Below are 17,045 nucleotides of genomic sequence, written 5' to 3' on the forward strand. Positions count from 1 at the left end.
GTGGCCACTGAGGAGATCTGTAGGCAGGTGGATGCTGGAGGGCAGCTCCGCTGGTTCTCCTCGATCTCTTTACCGCGATTGACACGGTGGACCATTCCTTGCTTCTCAACCCGGGTAGAGAGTATCTGGATTCAAGAGGAGCCCTTACCATCCTTAGTTCTTTTCCCTCGGGTTGCGAACGAAGGATGCCTCCTGGACATTTTGTCTCAAATCCTTTCATTCTACCCTGTGGGGTGCCTCAAGGCTCATCATTGTCCCCCACTTTATTTACCATTTATGTCATCCTTTTAGCTAAACTTATCTGGTCCTACGGCTTTGTGGCAGTGGCCTATGCCGACAACACACAAAGTGGGGTCTATTTTATCGGATGTTGCTAAAGTAGCCAGTAAATGTGGAAGTTGTCTGGCGAACTCTGCTCGTCGGATGCAAGATAATTGTATAAAACTAAACTAGGAAAAGACTAAGATTATCCTATTTGGCTCTGATACGTCGTTTTGGGACACGTTTTGGTGGCCCTCTAACATTGGACTTCTTCCATGTCCGGCGCTGAAAGTCAAAAACGTAGGGGTGTTGTTCGATGGACAGCACTGTTTTTCCTATCCAATAAATCACGTTACTTCTTCCTATTTCCATCTTCTTAGAGTACTAAGGAAAGTGTTTCAATTAATCCCTTTGTAAATGCAAAAAAATATCTCATCCTGTCTTTAGTGCTATATAGGATACACTGTTGCAGTGCACTCTATTTGGGGGATCCAGAAACAATTTCAAATTAAGCTCCAATCCCTTTGTCTACTGGTAAAAAAAAAAAATACCCAAATATAATTCTCTGTCTAAAGGTTTAGGGGAGTTACATTGGTTGCCATTCAGTGAGCGAGTGAAATTCAAGGCCCTTTGCATAGCCCAGAAGGCTCTGCATGGCGAAGGCCCATCTTACTTCCAGAAAATCTTTCCCTGGCCTGTACCCTCTCCTGGGTTAAGGTCAGGCACCGCCCGTTTGGTGGCTGTCCCTCAAATAGAGAGAGCTTGATGGGAGGGAGAAGTTTCTCTCTTTTAGCATGCAGAGTCTGTAACACCATGCCTCTTGTTCTTAGATCTCAATCTGATGGAGCATCTTTTTGAAAAATGCTTGAAACATGGATTTTATCTAAGCTCAGTAATTAGTTAACTGCTCACTACATATAGAACGCTAGCGCTAAGATGCCTTGGCAGTTGCGCGCTTTGCAAACGTATTCACTTACATATGTAATGCATAAACATACATTTATTGTCAAATAGGTAAACAATTTTTTTCCTCAGGTATATTTAATTCTTATGTCCTTGTTCAATGCATATACTCGTGTACAGACAAGTGCTTAATTTGTGTAAAAGAAGAAAAAAAGGTAATTGGCCAGGGCCCTTCTCGGGAGTCCACTGCAGCTTGCATCATCCATTGCCCGTGCCCGCACTGCCAGTGGCAGCAGCAACACAGCTACTAACCATCGCACTCCTACAAGTGTGCAATTCAAAGTATCCCAGGACAAGCAAAGCTGTAATAATAGTGTGAGCGACAGAGGTTAATCATATTGAATGCATATTGACTTATTAAGCGCCCTTGTTGTGCTTATCCCAAAATTTGACAGACAGCGCCACCATGTGGTGGTCTGTCACTAGAGTAGGTGTTGACAATTAAGTGCCAGTGGGAGCACCGGAAACCACCGGCTCAAATTAGGCACATGTACAGCCTTATTTACATAGCCAGACATGCGTGTCCATGTAATGAATAAACATGCATGCATTTTCTGATACATACTTTAAAAAATATATATGTATTCACACATCTACATATATAGTCGTAGATGTGCCTACCCATACCTACAGACATGCATACAGGCACATCCCTATGCAAAGCCTAAACCCCCATTGACATTCACACCACAACAGCAACACATCCAGATACACATATACATGTCATTTATAAGTATACATGCATTGCCATATACATGACACATTTTTAAATAGAGACCACATACATACACACACATATAAAAGCCGAATAATTCACGTATACATACACATCACGGTGAAGCCCTATACAAAGTATCGACCCACATGCCAACACCAGTGTACGTACACAGTGCAATGTCTATATAAATAGACATATGTAAATGTGTAAGGTATAAATATGCATGCATTGTTATATAAATAGTTGAGGTTATTTTTATGTCTTCTTCTTACGGTTGCTGTAGATTGCTTTGTTGTGAGTTTTGGGATCATGTAGGGAAGAACCAGATCTTGAGTGGTCTTCTGAAGCGGAGATGGTTCACATTAGACATTATTTTTTGTGGTAATAAAATGATAGTTTCACTTGCACAGGTCGCATGCGTACAGTCGCGGAGCTGAAATCAGATGCATCAGCACTACATGACGGGGAACAGTGCTCCTAGAAATGCATCAAACAGACACATTTCATTTGGGCAACAACAAATCTGGCTTGAATCCCTGGAACACGCAGGGCGGGTGGCACGTGCAACAACAAAGTTACTTTCCCCCTTCAATGTTGTATCCGTGTTAGGCCCAGGCAAATTGTAACTACGCCGGCGTCCTGTCTGGCATTTCACGTTAAGCTTCTTACGTGAAATTTCTAAAATACAGTCTGTACAAGATGTCGTGTAATTTCGAGATCTTGTAGCTGGAACCGCTGCAGACTGCTGTTTGCGACATCTGTGCTTGTTGCACCATTTTTTTATTGCAAAATATATCCTCACATTTTGCATTAAAATATAAAGCTGAATGCCCTTTTTGCATTTTAGTTTCGTCCACCCATAAAGTATCGCCATTAAATTAATCTACACCTGTTTCTCGGTGACAGAGCATACTGCCATCAAACCCAGTCGTACAACAGCATGAAGTGTATTTCATGGTAGATATAGCTTACACGGATAGCTTAAAAATCTGTCATGAATCCAGTGCTCACAGACCTATAGTGGGCACCACTGCCTACAGGAATATCAGGGAAAACCCATAAAGTCAAGCAAGATCGTAATATAAGGAAATTACATAGTGCCAACATGTTCATTCAGCTCCTTCAGTGCACTTTTTAATATTAAAGTTATAGGACAGCAATAGTGGACTTCTTTGAGTACACAATAGTGGACTTCTTTGAGTACAGACAGCTGAAGCAAATGAAGTGTACATCAGAGGTGAGGACATGCATCGTAATCTGCCCCAGTGGGCTCCCACTTTAGGGGGTTCTAGGGTGTACCGTAGCTCATCCTGTATCGTCTAACACAGAGATCCTGTGAGCTTCTGGCTTCCTTCAAGTGTCCTAAAGGTCTTAATGAGCCACAGACTTTGAGGAACCTCTTTCCCTGGACCGCCCCATACAGCACGAGGATCACAATAGTTGCATCAGAAGTTGTCCGCCCTACTCCAAGGCGTTGTATACTTTAAAAGTACCAGCATTATCATGAATCACACATGGGCACAAGACCTCTGTCCCCTCCCAGTGCTCAGTCATCACACCAGCTGGGGTCTCTGTGGCTCCTGGCGAGGAGCAAAGCGGGTGGAAGGGTCCGAAGGAATCCAGAGTGACTGCTGTGAGGAACCTCTAGCTTCTGTTGCGTTTCAGTAGTGGAACATGAGCGGATGAGGGCACAGGAAGACAAACCAGCCTGGGGCGGGCCTTTGTGAGAGTGCCACCACTTGTGCATCAGTTATATTTCTACTAGAGCGGCTCAAGCCATGTTTAAAGGGAAGGCCATTCGCAGGTTACGGCTAATGGAGAAAAAACTCTCTTTGTTTCTCTTGGGTCATGTTCATGTTATATAAAACTGCAAAAAACAACCATCGTCGACCTTCTGCATGGGGTTACATACCTTTATTTAAGGGGTCGATCTTGGGTTAACTTAAATTGTGCATGTGCTGTGATAGGCAAGTAATGACTGTGCAGCCCGAGTGATAGGAGGTGGCCTCAAAATAGTCAAAGTACTAAACCTGTTAGTTGGTACCAGTGTTCATATATTGTTTTTTAGTTGATTATTGATTGATCTCGCCAGCCTTGCCAAGTTTTGTCCAGACTTTAGAAACAGCACTGTCCAGTTGTAGGAAATGCTGTTTCCTGTTCAGCAAGGTGGCACCCAGCTTTGTAGTTCTACACGGATGGAATAGTGTGAAGACACTGTGAAACGTAGAGCAGCTGTAACCCCGCTCTGTCCTGCTTGGCTTTATCTGTAAGCGCTTGTATTAGGGACCTTGCGGCTTGCGCCACCACTTGATACCTCAGGACCAGTATGAAGGCAAGATGGAAGACATGCAGTGAACCCCCTAGAATATGTCTGTCTTCAAGGCACTGGATACCACTGCATGGTGGTTTTACCGAAGGATAGGGATTCCTGATGTAATTCATACACTCTAGCAGTAGTTCCAACATATATCTTCGAGTTACGCTCAATAGCTTTACCATACCGGAGCATAATCCTAAATCAACAGTTGACAAATTACAAGTGGCGCAGAATGCTGGTGCCTGTCTTCTATGTAACATCTCTAAATTTCACTCCCCGACCAGCTCTAAAGTCGCTACACTGGCTGCTGGTTTCTCAAAGAATTACATTTAAATCCCTTTTCATTGCTCGCTGACGGGTCCCAAGATTGGGAATGCATGGATCACTCCTTATATCCCTACAACACTCTTGCGTTCTCCCAACGCTTGCCTAGCTGAGGTTCCACCAATCCAGGGAGTGAGGAGAGGCGGCCGATCTTTCCGGTACCATGTTTCCGAGCTATGGAATTCTGTGGCTACTACCTTGCGGACTGCTGAAGTGGAATTGCCATTCCGCAAACAGCTAAAGACTTGGCTGTTCGCACAATCTTGTTGATCGCCGGCTCTGATGGCCGATGTTAAACATCATCACTGCTGTGTAACGAGTAGGACATTATAGCGCTGGGATGCCCTAGGGTAGCTATGCGCTCTATAAGTGCCTAATACAGTATGTCTGTATTTCCTGACGTACGACACCTGGTGGAGTTACGTCTGATGTCCTCCAGTGTCCCCCTGCTTAGCAACAATGAAGCAAGTAGCTTGACGCGCCTCCGATCACGTAGGCGGGCACCAAGATGGGTTCCTCAGTGCTGAGGTGTCTACAAGTTACTGAAGTGTTCGCTCTCGCAATGTAACTCTTGTGTGTCACTCCTGTAACTCGCAATATCTCTAAATCTACTCCAGCACTCCATGGGTTGCAAACCCTTTTAGTAACCATCTGTTCAATGAGGTAAGCACCCTCATGTGCTCCTGATGACATGTTCTCTCGTGGTCCCTCGTGGTGGCACCACACCCACTGTGGGTTCAGCTCCCTGACCTTACGTGGTTGAGGCGTGTGCTTTATGGTCTATTTTTGATTCTTCCTGGGTCTGGAGTGAGTCTCTTGAACTGTACTAACGTGTCATGTGTATCTTATTAGAACATCCAAGGCCGGCCGTGATGATAAATATGTAGCTCCTGTGTTAACGTATTGGGTCTTGTTTTGTACACATCTCTGGTGAACGGGTGCAGGTTACTCAGTGTAAGTCAAGTTATTGAAATGATTTTCTTCATCATACGGCTTGGTATGTTTGTCATTGTTGATGCAGTTTCCTGCTAATGTATATTTATGATATCCGTTCCATCCTTGTGATTTGAGACAAAGTTGTACCTGCAGAAGGCAGGTCCCGAGGTGTACATTTCCTCCAAAAAGAACAGAAGGACTTTCTGCCTCTTAACTTAATTGAATTCTTGCTGTTGGATGATTTTTGTGGGAGTCGTACAAAGTTGCCATTTTTTTCCATTAGCTTCTCTTTCATACTTTCAAAGCCCCACACCCTTTCCAACTCATGAAGTTTAAGTTGTGAGAATATTTGTGCGAAAATTTTTTAAGGACAAAATCTGACTTCATGTAGGAGATTGAGTTTTAAAAATCTTTCACAAATAGAATTTAGGAAATTTTTCTAAAGTTTGCAACAACGAATTTCTGACTTTGTGAACTTTGCAAAACTTCAAAATTAAAATGCACGCTTTACCCACCCTTTTGTAACCCAAGCTGGTAGTGTTAAAGGACTGTTTGCCCTAGTGCCGACAGATATTGTGCCAGAAGAGCGCATTTTATGTTAATGCAGATTCAGAGAATTTACCTAATAGGATCTCATGGTGCTGAGGGGACTGCAAGGAGCAAAGCAGTTGGGGGAGAGCCAGGTTTCCAGGGCCTTTTTTAAGGCTGGGAAACAACTGACAGTGTTTTCAAGCTCAGGTGGGAATGTGCTTAGGAACCGCCCCACCTCACAGCATCGCTCGCCTCCACTGCCTGGGCAAGGGCTGAACGTTGAGATGAGGCACCTGTTTGGAGCAGACCTGTGCAGGCGGATTGGTGTAAGTGCCTTGAAGGCTTGAGTGCATCCATATGGGACAGTTGTGCCACAGACCATTTTTCTGTTCCGATTTTGAAGCTGATAAAAGCTTGAAGTTGACACCACGCTAATGTGTGGCCTGGAGAGGTTGGAATAAACCCTTTAGCCAGCATTTGTCACCAGTGTCCCTGGCTGAAAAGAACAGAATGTGGCACGGCATAGCTCTCCTCTGCCAACTTTCACTTCTTCTTCGTCAGTTTGCCTTGAGCCAATGACCCCATTTGTTGCTACCACACAGCATTGGTGATCACCAGTCTTCCCTCTAGCCTGGATATACTTGCGTGTGTAAAAGTCAGACAGATGAACTGTTCCAGAGCGCAATGTAATTGTTGAATGAAATAGGCACCACTTATTGACTTCTGAGGGGCCTTGCACATCAAGGGGTGTGGCTCTAAGTGTATGGTTTCAGTGGGTGGGAAAGTGGGTCCACAGTTTACAGAGCTAGTGTGGGTGGTTGGCCTAAGAATCTGTTTTCTTCTTGGCCAACCAAAGTGCAGGCGTCCTGAAATTTGCAGCTTTAGCCTGCTGGAACCAGTGCCCTGTATATACAGTCCTGCGCCTAAAGCATCCTTCTGTCCACTAGCCTGCCGGAACTAGTGTCCTGTATATACAGTCCTGCACTTAAAGAATCCCTTTGTCCACTAGCCTGCTGGAACCAGTGCCCTGTATATACAGTCCTGCGCCTAAAGAATCCTTCTGTCCCCTAGCCTGCCGAAACTAGTGTCTTGTATATACAGTCCTGTGCTTAAAGAATCCGTCTGTCCACTAGCCTGCTGGAACCATTGTCTTGTATATACAGTCCTGCACTTAAAGAATCGCTCTGTCCACTAGCCTGCTGGGACCGGTGTCCAGAATGGGCAGTCCACTAGCCTGCTGGGACCTGTGTCCTGTATGGACGATGTTGTCTTGACAGCAACCCTATGTCCTCCAGCCTGCAGTAGCCAGTGTCCTGTATGGACAGTCCTGCCCTGAAAGTAGTCCACTAGCCACCTGGCGAACTCCTATATCCTGTACGAACTGTCCATCCCCGGCTGAGCTGTTCCAGGTCAGGGAGTAACTATTTATTCTGTGTTCTTCCACTGCAAGAACCTCGCCACTTTGTGCAGCCCTAGTTGCGAGGAACCCTATGATCTCCCCCCATCTATATTTTTGGGGGCTTTGGGTACTCTCAAGCTTTCAATGCACATTTGTCTTGTTAGCTTCCACCTTCTCATGGTGGCAGCTTTTGCACATGTCTGTTTTTGGCCACTTACAGTAGCTTACCTTTAAAATAGAAGATGTGTTTCTTGCTCAGTGGCTGCCAGTGTGGAGGAAGGTCCCTTCTCTAGGTCTGGTTGGGTTTCTGTCTGTGTTGTGGATGCATACACAATTTCTGTTTTTAGTAGGGTGGAAGGTTTGGAGGAGAGCTTACTTGGGTGTATATATTACATACCTCTGACTACTCATTGGAGCTGATTAGCTGTTTGTGTGAAACGCGTGATTCACGTATGGGGTATACCTGAAGTAAGTATAGTCTACAATGACTTTCTTTTCAGATACAATCATGTAATGTACTGTATGACGCTTTTGAATTTAGTGAACTTTATTACTCATATTGTAAATAACGCACTGTAATGTTGTAGTGATTGATTTTTTTATACCAATACTAGATTTTATATCCTCAGATGGTTATTGTTGGCAAATGAAGTGTTTTTTTCTCAACGTTAAGGGAATCAATGGTCCTCTTAAACAGCAAGGGACTGAAGCGATATTTTTGCGAACCTCTCACCGCTTGGAGCCTGCGCCTGCGAAGCGGAGCAAGGGATGGGTGAGTTGTTATTGTTTCTCCTCACCCTCATCATGCAGCAAGGAGGCTGTGCCCCTGCTCAGCCAGGAGACTGCTCGTCTGCCCTCGGCTGAGCAAGGACAGAGGCGGGAATGATCTGCTCCTGATCATCTTGCTTAGAGAATCATCTTTAAGATCTGTATATGTGTACATCAATAGCACTCTGAGTGGGACTTCTTGTAATTCTTTTTAATATGCATGCCCCAAATCTGGAGAATCATTTCATGGCAAGAAGTGGGTGATTCATCCCACATTGCAAGTTCAATTACAGGAGATTTGGGAAGAGAGATTTTACCTGCCTGGTGCACAAGTTACAAATTCACGCAGTGAGTGTCAAAAATAAAGTTTCTCTATCAGAGATTATTTAATCATAGACTATATCTTCCATGAGTTTAATAAAAAGCTGGATGAATCCTGTCAATGTGTAACCTTTTTGCATAATCCTTTTATAACCAATGGATTTTCGGTCCACCTGTGGGAGCTCCACCTTTCTCTGCGACGAACACACTGGATTATGTTTAGCCAAACGTAAGAGATAAAAATTGCAATTAATGGCTATGTTCACTGCTTGAGAACAGAGTAATGCAAGACTTTGGTACTCAGTTGAAAAAGGAAAGGCAGAAAGGAATTTGGGCTCTAGGCAGAAATGGGCAGGTAGATAAATGTAAAACTGCAAGGAGACTTGTAAAGATATGCCATGCTTAGACTGGCTCTGGAGTTCTCAATTAACTGTGTACTTCAACATCTTTGTAATCGCTTCCCTAAAGGCGACCGTACAGCCACGGTGTCGGGTCGGGCCAAACACCTAAACTGTGAGAGACGAGGTAGTTTGCCAGTGGTGTTCTGGGGTCTGCCTTCCTATTATGGCTGTGTAAACTCGGCAAAGCACAGCCACTTCAGCATTTGACTCTCGGCGTAACGAGAGCGAGCAGAGCGAGGCTTCTCATCTAGGTAGCATGGGAACCAGCAGCTCAGAACTTGACAGTCAACCAACAGACACAGCAATTATGTTACACAGCCCAGGTCTCATCTTAGCAAAAAGAAAGTACTGTATTATTGCAGCAAAACATGATTGCAGACGATTCAGTGCGTCTCGGATGCAAGATTGCGATTGAAGCTATAATGCATAATAAATTGGTCCATCCACTATGGCGCCCTCTCTGTTCCAGTAGCTGGTATACTGTCTACAGTTCTTCGGTCTAGTCATTGGCACATGTGCAGTTTACTGGATCTCCACTCAGAACGTTTCGGTTCAAGCGTTTGTTAAAGGGGTTGTTTAGGCAACAGTTACCCCTCCTGCTGCAGAACCTGGTTGTTCATCTATTTTAATCTTAGTGTGAGGCCTAAAATTTTACTTACTTATGTAGTCGTGGTTGGCTGGCTGTGGCGGGCACTCTTTGGGCTGGCACGCTCAGCAGCATCTCTGCTGACCCAGAATCTTGGCAGCGGTTTCACTTGAGGCTGGATCTGTGGTCGGGGAGCAACATAATAGAACTGCTCATCGGGCGCTGATCCAACCCGTTGCAGCCTTTATTTCACACTGAGATCCAACGCTTGCTCATTCATTGAGCAGTTCAGACAGGGTGATGGGGTTGTGCTTCTTCAGGCAGTTGCATCCTACGGCCAGGATCAGCTCCTGCTTCAGAGGTGATGTTCGGTCTTCCTTTGAGTTCAATGGGGAGGTAGGGTCGGGCAGCAGCAGCACTCAGTCTCTTCGGTGCTGTAGGAGTGCTAAACAGCACGGGGTGACTTCTTGGCTTGATGTTCATTCATGGACCTCTGTGGAGGCCATAGTGTGAGACTAGGAAACCTCTGACAGCCCTGACCTTCCCCCCCAAAGGCAATCACCATCTTGTGGGGGCTCCTCGGCCGGGGCCACAGCTTGCCTATACTGGACAGTTTCGCCTCCTGCAGGACCAGACCCACTTATTCCGTTTCTGACCAGACAGGCAGACCTCCTGCTTCTCCATCACGTAGTGCACACACCAGCCCCAGTCACACAGCTGTCCTTGCAGTACTCCGCAGAGCACCCTCTTCCTTGGTCCTGAAGAACTTGGAACTGGGAGAAAGTGGGGTTCTTTGGCTCCCACCTTCATACACATTCTCCAATGATGGGGGGGAGGGGGAGATTGGGGGTTGCGGATCTGCTTCCTTAAGGTTTTAGAATCTGTTTGGGTTGGCTCTGCTTCATATCCTATTTTGTGGCTATTTCCCAGTCACGGCCTTTGTGAAAGGTGAGTGCTCTCAGAGACGGTAGCAGTAATGCTGGCTCCAAGGAGGAGTGTCCAAAACATAAAGCAAGAGATGTCATCAGCTCTTCTGAGGCTGGATTCCAGGTCTTTGTCACCTTAAAGAACAAACTGAAGTCCCCCCCTTCTCCTAGCAGTGCTCAGGAACAGCACCCCCAGACTGCTGCGGAGGGCGGGTGCGCCGGGCAGTGCTGCCACCTACCGTCCCGCCCCTGCAGCTACATCGAGAGGTCCAGCATCTCCAGGCACCTAATTATCGGGTCTTCAGTTTTTGGACCCTACTCATGGCCCCTGAGACTCATAATTGCGCCTTGGGGTATTTCACCTGGAGTTTACGCTATGGGTGTAACAGCCCAACTCATAATGAGGGCCTGTGTTTTTTTTTTGATGGTTTAGTAAGTTCCCGAAATATTCTTCTGGGTTTGTAGTCTGTAGGTGTGCCAAATGTGTACATCTGCATAATGTATGGAGACCCCCCAACAGATCTTTGGCTTTTCTCTTTAAACTTCTTTGATTTCATCGCAACACATGCCCTTATGTTTAGTTCCCTCTCCATCATCTTATAGGTGTGAACAGGTGTTCTCTATGCAATCTCCGCTAATGGTCCTAATGGTGTGAACTCTCGCTCTTTAACACGTTTACTACCCCCTCTCTCATGCATTATTACACCCCCAGGGTGGAAAACATGTGTATTCCCATAAGGGCTGCTGTGGCATTTTGGATTTTTGAAGTGAAGAAAACCTCACCAGTGAAGGACTGGGTTCCAGGATTTATTAGGATAGGAGTAGGGAAACCCTGGAAAGTGGGCTGATGGGTGGAAGTCGGGTTGTGTCTTTATCCCCCCACCCCCAGGATACTCTTCTCTGTGTATCTTCATATTTCTCAGGTTGTGGAGTTGAAGGGATCACAGTGTTCCTATTGTCCTGTATGGTCTGGGATCTCCGGGGGTTGTACCCAGCTTCTCCTCTTCATTTCAGTCACCTTTGAGTCTTCAGTTATTTAGCATCCTGTTTAGACATAGAAAGCCATGCAGTTGCACTGGAAAATATCATTTGAACTATAGTAAAGTTGCTGTTATAACTGCTTTTATGTAGTCCATAGTTTGATAAAATCAGTCTTCTCGCACCCAGTAGGCTGATTTCTTGGCTTGGACTCTTCAGAAGTTACGACCTAAGCTTACTGACCTCTTTAAACTGCCTCTATGACCAATGGTCAGTTAAGAACATGTTAGTATCTCTGCCATTGTGTGGTTAAAGGTAAGTGAAAGTGAATGTTTGGTTGCTATTTTATTCGTGGTTGAGTAATAAAAAAATAGAGGCTTAGCAGATATGTCTTGCCCATTCCCAAAAGTAAGGAGTAGTAAATAATCTTAAGTTTTGCTTATGTAAAATCCACTGGTCATATTTTCAGAGGTCCCACACTAGTCTGTCTCAAAAGCCACACAGGTTGTATTGTATTGTATTATATATTTGGATACTGCTCACTACCCCTGTCGACGATTTGAAGTGCTTCGTGGATTGGGTCGCGTGCTGCTCCTTGGAGCCCATGGTTAGTTTGTGAGGTTAATCAACAGCAGTCACAGAACAGACTAAAGTACCAGTAATTGAATAACAAGCACCTGAAGAACAAGGGGAGTATTTTGTAAAGGCCTACCTAGAAGAGTAAACACAGGTGAGGTATTAGAAAAACAATCCTTAAGTCCCAGGTACGGGCTTCATGAGCAGTATTTAAATAATACAAATTGTTAGGCAAAGAAAGTAGACTATTGCAGAAAGGAACATTCTTTGAACATACACATGGGGCAACTTTTTATTGATACAGATATTCAATTTTTTTGTAATTTGTTACTGTCTTTGGAATTCTTTGCACAATTTGGTTTTGTGGAGTTCAAACTGAAGTGAACTTTCACATCATGGAGAGTCCAGTTATATGGATGCAATAGTCCTCACCCACCTAGGTGGCATGCTTCTTCATCGGGCCTGCTTCTCGCAGGGTGGGCACCCAACTAACGGGGCTCTTTAATGGAGAACTTTTTTCCCAGACCTGGCCTGGTTTTGCCAAAACACAGGTGGCTGCCCTTCAGTGTGAGCGAGGAAGGGAAGTGGTAGATTGGATTAAAGAAAGGTTAAAAGTGACTCTGGGCATCACTTTAAAGTCCAGTGTTATGTCTGGTGAGTGTGTATCAAGATTAAAAGCAAGTTGTGATCCTGTAGGCGTGGTGATGAGTCTTTGATTTCACCCTGTGGTCGACATGTTTTGTGCCTTAGATACCCTGAGGGTCTGAGGCATTTTTTCAAAAGGTAGCAAAAAATCTCCAGTGTAGTAAATTACATCTGTCCGTGAAATCTAATATCAATTATGATCAGAGAAAGCAGTATTAAGAAAAAGTGTACATTTTTAGCTTAAAGATTTCCATGGTCAGTCGGTAGAGCCCCTTCAAGAAAACTCGAAGCATCTGGCCCTCGAGCCAGTTCCATTTAGTTTGAACCTAAGTTAGTAGATTAAGAATGTTTTGCTACCATTAGTGGTAAAGAAATGCCTCTGAGCATCTGGGCAACTGGGGCACAAAACATGTCGACCAGACGCTGAAACCAAAGATTCATCACTACTCCTATAAGTACCCAAGTCACTTATAACCTTGACACGGACACGCACTGGGGGGGGAGGGGGGGGTGTCCAGTAGACACTTATAACCTCACATTAAACCAAACTACCACAACCACTGCCCTCCCTTAACCTACTTTGAAGGCCATCCACACGTGTTTTGGCAAATACCAAGCTAGGTCAAGAGAAAAAAGATCTCTGCTAAAGAGCCTCACTTGTTGGGTGCCCTCTGGGTATTGCAGTGCCCGCCCCGCGAGGAGCTAGCCCAAGAATGAAGGACATTGATGCTACATGATGGTCTAGAACCCATGGAATTGCTGGTACTTCAGGGATTGTTTAACATGTGAAAATAATGTATTTATCTCACTGCATTTTGTATTTTTATAACTATTTCAGGTGGCACAATATTTTATTTTTGCAGGTGTTGAACACTTCTGTGGGGTCCTTCCCAAAATAAGGCTATGCTTATGTCTTGAAGTCAAAGTTTGAAAACACAGATAAATATATAGTGCGCTTGAATGGACTACATATTGGAGTCATAAGTAGGTTAATACATGATATTTTCTAGATTTGGATAGGCACGCAAAAACAATTGGAGGAGATCATAGCATGATTAAATGAGCTGCACAAAATGCTAAAACTTTCTCACAACATAAATAGGGATGGGGAAGTGATTTTTTTGTTTTATGCTCATATTAAATTTGAGGATAACTGATGGGTGACAAATGTGTACACCAGACCAAAGGATTGATATTATTTGTTAAACCTATTGATCTTTCACACACAGTTGGTGAATGAGAGATTTTGAAAAAGCAATTTAAGGTTGTGATATTTGAAGGACACCCTCAGAGAACCTATAGCAGACATTTATTTATACCTTACATGAGAAACAATAGTTAAAAAGAAAGAGCAACGAAAATGTGAGAAACTGATACATGTAAGGAAGCGTTCATTAGAGAATAAACAGATTAAGAAAATGCGCCTGGAAAAATTGAGAGAGGATTCAGAGGGATTTGGAAAGAGTTGGTCACAATATTTCAACAGTGACCACTGTTCAGAAATCTCAGGAACAGAAATCAAAAGGAGAAGCGAAAGGTGGAATGGATATGAAAAAACAAAGCTTCATCAGCAGTGAAGAACAAACCTTTCATTGTTCATATCCTATCTAATAATGTAATTAATGGTGAATGCATACACCATCCTCCGATCAGGGTAAAAGCACTAACAACATTTGCACATGTAAGACAGTTTTTATATAACTTTAAAAATGTATTCAATTTTAAAATCAAAACATACAGGGTTCAGTAACAGCATACATTCAATTTTCTTTTACTTTTATAATATATCGTACACGCTTTGAGCAAGATATCTTGTTTTAGGGGCTGTACTGCTACTTCGAAAAGCAAAATCTGAGAAACAATCTAGTGCCCTTCTGACCCAGGGTGGGTATAGAACTAACCTTAGTGACAGTAGTAGGCGAAACAGGGTGGGCCTGTGCACGCCACCGGCCGTATCCTCATTGACATGTCCACCGTCTTCCATGTGATGGATCCTTTATCCTCTTGGAAGGAAACAGAGCATGCCTCCCCCTGATGGTCTCTCACAGAATCTTGCAAGAGATCCTCCTTGCCCTATACTTTTCAGTATACATTTGCATCCACAGGCTGGTACCTTTAGAACTTTTTTGGGCTAAGCCTGGTTCATTGACTAATGGTGCTCAGTTTCTCATATACTTAAGTGGCTCCTGTCTGCGCCTTAGGTGGAGCTTTGCGATTTATGTACCTTTCATCCAGGCTTGGATAAATAGCAATCTCCTGAAGCTCATTGCCATCAGGGTAGAGGTGCTGGTTCTGGGTCTGCATACTGTGTGGATTATCCTCCTCTGGCCAGTTAGAATGGCCCCAACTCTCCCTGTAACATTAGAAATCTCTCTTTTCTTTCAGGTCAGGAGTTGGGGCTGAGAAGACAAATGTATCTGGTGGTTTCAACTTGCTACCACAAGATAGGGCTAAATAGAAAAATACTCCTTGTCCAGTCCAGCTGAGAGCTCCTGTTCTGGGCACAGCGATTCTATCCCTATTTAGACTATGGTAGCGCATATTATTTAGGGCTTCCTGCTGGCGCTGTCCTGAAGTTGTGTGTGTTCAAAATATGTCTGTCACAACTACTATGTATGTCCAGTTGACAAAGAACAGGTGTTCACTCAGAAAATGGAGGAACAATAAAAGTCTCCTTTAAATCTTGTTCTTGTCACATTTGCTCTGTGTTCAGAGACAGAGGTCAAAAGTCAGTTTCTCTTACAATTAATTTTCCTTCTGACTGCAGAGTTCCAGGATTTTGTAAGGTGAACTGTGGGACCTGCTGTTTAGAGTGTGAAATAAAAGGCTACAGGGTGTCAGGTTTTTCCTAACACATTTAAATCACCAAGTCAACTGTACAAACATTTCAAAATACATATCAGTAGCTGCTGTGAAATACCATTTTAAGTATTTCTGTGTGAGGAAAAAAAATATTTTAATAGCATGAAAACAAATCAGAATACTTAGAGTTGATGTGCAAAAGATATGTTTTCTGAAACCCAAGTTTCACAGATTGTTAATACACTGCAGAGTTTCATCAGTAAAGCTGCAACTTAGTGGAAAGGTTTTTGGACATTTCTTGGAAATTTCTGTTTGTAGATGACAATATGCTACCACATCATGGTTTAGGAATATATATTTTTAAATGTGAGTGCTTAAACAAACTGAGAAACACTCCTGCCCTGATGACAATGCTATTAGTAAACTAAAAGCAAGTCATGGGTCCCCTATATGTGGGCTAGATGTTTGTGACGCATGCAAAAAACTTTAGTCTACTTAATCAAACAAAGGAGGTTTTTGTACTGCAGAAATGCTGAGCTCACGCATTTGAAAGTGCAATCATGTGAGAATGGAGAAAAAGGCGACTGTGTGAACTATTTGCCTAGTATTACACAATGTGAGACCCGTTTACGGGTCAAGTACATTACAGTTAGATCGAGTAGATTATTCAAGTTACTTGACCTGCAGGTCTAGTAAAATTTTTATGATTTTTGAAGGCCTGCCTTATAAAGCCTCACATATGAGAACACCTTGAAGTACATAATTTCAGGATGTGCACTGTACAAAACCTTGTTTTGTGTTTGATTATTAAACTAGGATATGGAATGTATAAGAACAACCTAGGCCACCCAGAAGGTGCACATAACAGCTGGCTTTCTTCTTGGTTTACTAATAGCATTGTTGTCCGGGCATGGTAAAGCATAAATGTTTCTAGGTGTGTGTGAAAACTATCAGTTTTAATAAATGCCGTTCAAAGCAATGATCTAATCGGGTGTACTAAGGCGGTGGGCTTCTGCGTGTTAATGAAACGCACTGAAGGTGTTTCTAAAGCTGTGTGGTGTAGGACAGTGGTATCCACCCTTTTGACTTCTCTGAACCCCCCACTTTATTGTTACTGGAACCCGGGGACCCCTCACTAAATCACTATTGGAATCCGAGGCCCTCACACTGAGCTACTACTGGAAGCCGAGGACCTCTGCCTAAGCATTGTCGATGGTTTGAAATGCAAAACAATCCACACAAAAATACAGAAACCATGTTCATCAAACCCATGCACAATTGATAACACATTTTATTTAATTTGCAAACAAATATAACTAAAAAAATAACATTTTTTTAATAGGAAGGTTGGAGCTTTTCTAAATTCAATTGAAGCCACACGTCGTCTGTACTGTATTCTGTTGATGGAGCTGCACCGCTCCCATGAATCAACCTGGGGATACTAATTTAATTTTTAGCCACCACTTTCAAATTTCTTGATATTTACAGTATATTTTAAAATGTTCAATTGTACATTTAGCCACTTTATATACACTTGATTAATCTGTTAATATTAATTAATTCTCTAAGCAGTCACTGACCCCGATGGGTCCC

The 17,045-nt window shown here is 43.6% G+C and overlaps 1 protein-coding gene across 3 annotated transcripts in view; it reads left to right on the forward strand.

Annotated features, from left to right (window-relative positions):
• PCYT1A (phosphate cytidylyltransferase 1A, choline) overlaps window positions 1-17,045 on the forward strand; it is a 132,050-nt gene that overhangs the window by 68,049 nt on the left and 46,956 nt on the right. The window contains exon 4 of one of the 3 annotated variants that reach the window (XM_069212813.1): window positions 8,079-8,221. The exons of 1 other annotated variant lie outside the window; for it this stretch is intronic. In XM_069212813.1, the coding sequence (XP_069068914.1) occupies window positions 8,096-8,221 (126 nt within the window). In that variant the 5' untranslated portion in view covers window positions 8,079-8,095. The remainder of the gene's footprint in view (window positions 1-8,078; window positions 8,222-17,045) is intronic. One more of the 3 variants, XM_069212812.1, reaches the window with a different exon arrangement.

This window comes from Pleurodeles waltl, chromosome 11 (assembly GCF_031143425.1).
Source record: "Pleurodeles waltl isolate 20211129_DDA chromosome 11, aPleWal1.hap1.20221129, whole genome shotgun sequence".
Classification (NCBI taxonomy): Eukaryota; Metazoa; Chordata; class Amphibia; order Caudata; family Salamandridae; genus Pleurodeles; species Pleurodeles waltl.